The sequence below is a fragment of the Verticillium dahliae genome, genomic scaffold (genome assembly GCF_000150675.1).
Source record: "Verticillium dahliae VdLs.17 supercont1.1 genomic scaffold, whole genome shotgun sequence".
Classification (NCBI taxonomy): Eukaryota; Fungi; Ascomycota; class Sordariomycetes; order Glomerellales; family Plectosphaerellaceae; genus Verticillium; species Verticillium dahliae.
The window spans coordinates 491,260-495,149 of record NW_009276921.1 but is presented as its reverse complement, the minus strand read 5'-3'; the positions used below and the strand labels follow the sequence as shown (position 1 = coordinate 495,149).

Here is a 3,890-nt window from a genome sequence, read left to right as displayed (position 1 = left end):
TAACTACATTAAATACTTAATTTCCTTCCTTCTCTTCCAAGACTTCCAGACTCACGACCCTGCTCGATCATGTTTGTCTCCCTGTACTTCGCTCCTCCTCCCCTCGCTCGCTGGCTACTACTCGCTATCAACCTCTCTCTCCCGTGGCTTCTCTCTCTTCTCTTTTTCTACTCGCCTCGATCATCTCTCTCGCGATTCCTACACTCCTCCGCCTCTCTCACTTTCTCACTCTCACACACACGCCCCCTCCTCACCCTCGGCGGGGCCCCATCCCCCTCACTTGCACCAGTCCCTCTGTCTCCCCCTGTCTCTCAATTTTGGGCCGTCCCCTCGCTCCACTCTCCACAAACACGCCTCTGCCCCTTTCAGCCCTTCTCGGACGCTGATGTGTAGCTGAGCGACTGCATTGATGCCCCCGTTCTCGGCAAAATTGAACATTCCCGCGTTGGTTGTCGCGGATGCGGGCTGTGCCGGCTGCGAGGCGCCGAACTGGAAGGGCGAGTTGGCCGATGCGACGGCAGGCGACGTGCCGCCGGCGCCAAACTGGAAGGGCGAAGCGTTCCCCGACGTCGGGGCTGCCGGCGCTGAGGATCCTGCGCCAAAGTTGAACATGCCACCGGACGGGGCAGGCGATGGCGCCGCCGTCGCACCGGTGCTGCCGAAGCTGAAGGGGTTGTTGAAAGAGGCCGCGCCGCTGTCGCCACCGCTGCCGAATGTGAAGGAAGAATTTGCGGATGCTTGTCCTTGAGGCTGGGACGCGGCCCCGAACAGGTTGCCCGCAGGCGCAGGAGTGCTCGACGCGCCGCCAAAGCTGAACGGCGTTGTCGACGACGGCTCGGTGGAGGAGCCACCAAAGGCCTTCTTGGCCGGCGGCTCACCAGACTTGTCGTCCTGCTTCATCGGGCTGCCGCCAAAGATGGGAGCGTTGGAGGCGGAAGGTGGCGAGAGGGTCTTGGAGGCGGCGCCGAAGAGGTTGTTCGTCTGGGAGGGCGCGGCGTCACCTGCGCTAGTAGCACCGAAGGTGAAGGGCTTGGCGGTGCCGGCGCCAAAGCTGGGAGGAGGCGTGGGTGTCGTGGGCTTGCTGAAGAGGCTGGAGGCGCCGTTGCTTCCGGCATCGCTTCCCGTCGACGGCTTCGCACCGAAAAGGCTCGAGGCGTTGGCATTCGTTTGCGATGACGATCCGAAGAGGCTTGACGCGTTCGCAGTCGGCTGAGACGACAACCCGAAAAGGGTCGAGGGCGCCGAACCGGCGGCAGACCCGAAAAGGTTGGACTTGGGTGGCTCGGCCGCCGGTGTCGCGTTGGAACCGGCAGGCTTGCTGGATCCTCCAAACAGAGTAGACGACTCCAAGACTGAGTCCTTTGGTTTGTCCTGCGCGCCAAACAGGCCGGACGCTGGGGGCGTGGAGGCCTTGGTCTCGTCGGCCTTGGGGGCACCAAAGGTGAAGGTAGGCGTCGCAGCCTTGGGGGCCGACTCGACGCTGGGCTTTGGCTGGAACAGGGACGAAGCGCTGGCAGACTCAGCTGGCTTGGGAGCAAACCCGCCAAAGAGTGGCTTGGGTGCAGGCTGGGAGTCGTTCTCCTTGTCGGACTCGCCCGACTTGTCTGGTTCCGCTGACGCGGACTTGGCCGGAGCCGGCTGCTCCTTGGCTGGGGCGTCCTGCTGCGTTGGCGCTCCAAAGAGGCTGGAGGCAGGAGACGGCGTCGACTTGGCCGCGCCAAAGAGCGAGCTTCCGTTGGTGGTCGAGCTTCCAAAGATGTGGCTCGCGGCACTAGCCGGGGCCGCGGCACCAGCCGGGGCAGCGGCACCAAACTTGATCGGCGTGTCGGGCGTCCAGGTGGCATTGACTGGTGCAGCAGGAGCTTCCTTGACCGGGCTCGCAGCCCTGGCCTCGGTTGCGGCGCTGGTGGGCTCGATGCTCTTGCTTGTCTCGACAGAGCCCGCGCGCACAGGTTCCCCGGTCTGGTCCTTGGTGACGCGGTCGAACAGGCTTCGACCCGGCGTGGATTCCCTAGAGGCCGCGGCCGAGGGCGCGCTCGGGAAGAGAGACTTTTGAGGCGCCAAGAGGCTGCTCGCCGGTTGCGACGACGGCGTGTCGGCCCCGCCGCTGGCGACGACGCTGGGCTCGTCGCTCTGACGACCGGTATCCTGCGTGTCGGCCTCGTCCTCTTCCGAGTCTGACTCGCTTTCAGCATCAGCATCCACTCCACTATTCTTCGCGCTTGTATCGGAGAGGTATCCAAAGATGTTACCCGGGCCTTCGGATTGTTTCAGATTTTCAAAGACGGAACGAGCCGCAGCAACGTCGGCGGGCTTGGAGACGGGAGCAAAGGGGTTCGGTTTTGGTGCCGAAGCGGGTGCGGATGACTGCGTCGTACCTTGCGGGGGTGTCGAGCTCGTCGATGGCTTATTGTTGAAAGCGCTCTCGAACATGGACCTCGTGGCGGAGGGCGTTGACGACTTCTGCTGCTTGGAAGGCTGGCTTTCCTCGGCCTCGTCGCTGACAGAAGCCTTCCTCTTGTTGTTGCTCGGGGCAGGCGTGGCAGAGGGCGCCTCATTCTTGTCGAATGCGCGCTTCTTGTTCGCCGACAGAGGTGCCGCGGACGAGGATGCATCGGCCGACCTCAGGTCATCGTCGGCCTTGCGCTTCGAGGAGCCCGACTTGGCGCCATTCTGCTTGACCGGCGTGGAAGCACCTTCCTCTTCGTCGGGCAGGCCGTGCGCAGCCCGCCATTTTCGGAGGACGTCACCAGAGGGCTTGACGTTTTTGAATTCATAGAGACCATAACGCAGCATGATCAAGCTCCTGCTCTTCTCAAACTCCTTGGCAAAGTTCATAATGTTCAGCTTCCAGTCTTTCTTCGCAAACACTTCATTTGCCGAATGCTTCAGACGGCGCAGATCGAGAATGCAGAAGAGCTGACGGCGCTGCAGGTCGTCATACTCGCGAGGGACGTATTCCTGGAGGAACTGGTCGGCGTAGACGGTGCCCTTGGAGTCGAGATGCGAGGGAACCTTCTTGGCGAGAGCCTCGCCCGAGAGCTCGGGCGGCGGGGAGGGGATGCGCATGGTGAAGAGCTCGGCCGACGTCGATTTGGCCATCATGCCGCGCGGTGTCGCCTGCGCTGTCACGTCCCGGTAGACCTTTTGGGAGACGGGGGTACCGCCAGGGGCGAAGACCTTGGTCCTCGTGTCGGCTGGCAGCTTGGGAGCAAAGGGAGTTGTAGAGGAGTTGTTGCTGATGGAGGAGGATCGGAAAATATTGCGCGAGGCAGAGACGGATGAAGAGTGGCTGTCGAAGGTGCCCGTCGCGGGCTCATCGCGGTGGAGGGTCTTGCGCGACGGCGCAGTCTGGGGGGTGGACAGGCGCTTGTTGGGATTGAGAGGTGACGCCTGGTAGACGCGGTTCGTGGCAAACTTGAGGCCCGGGCGGCTACGCGGCGTGGCGTTGTGATCCATGATGAAGGATGGAACTGCCTGCTGGAGGTGTGAGGAGGAAAGAAGGGGATGGAGGCAGAGAAAAGGGTGACAAAGGAGGCGGTTGACGGGCGAGATTTGTTGGGATCGTCGAGTACCTTACGAAGGAAGGACCGAGATCGGGATCGGAATCAAGATCGGGTTCGCGTCAAGAGTGGCGCTCCGCCTTGGGTACACACACAGACGGAAGAAAAAGGGTGATGCGCGGTCGTCGTGATGGAAACGGTAGGGAAGTACCGTAGGTAGGAAGGAACAAGAAGAGTCGACACGGTTGCAGGAAACGCGTGTATCGCCGAGAAAGGGTGGTGGAGGGAAAGAGTAAACATCCAAAACTCGGGCAGCGACACGGGTGTTTCAGAAGGCCATCGATGGAAAAAGGGGGGAGAGGAACGCAATCTCTTTGACGAGGCTTC

The 3,890-nt window shown here is 62.0% G+C and overlaps 1 protein-coding gene across 1 annotated transcript; it reads right to left on the bottom strand.

Moving 5' to 3' along the window:
• Positions 1 to 276: 276 nt before the first annotated feature.
• VDAG_00139 (uncharacterized protein) lies at positions 277 to 3,459 on the bottom strand (the record flags this gene model as incomplete). The annotated part of the gene is made up of 1 exon (XM_009651516.1): positions 277 to 3,459. One exon carries the CDS (start codon positions 3,457 to 3,459, stop codon positions 277 to 279), a length of 3,183 nt encoding a protein of 1,060 aa, XP_009649811.1.
• Positions 3,460 to 3,890: the final 431 nt, after the last annotated feature.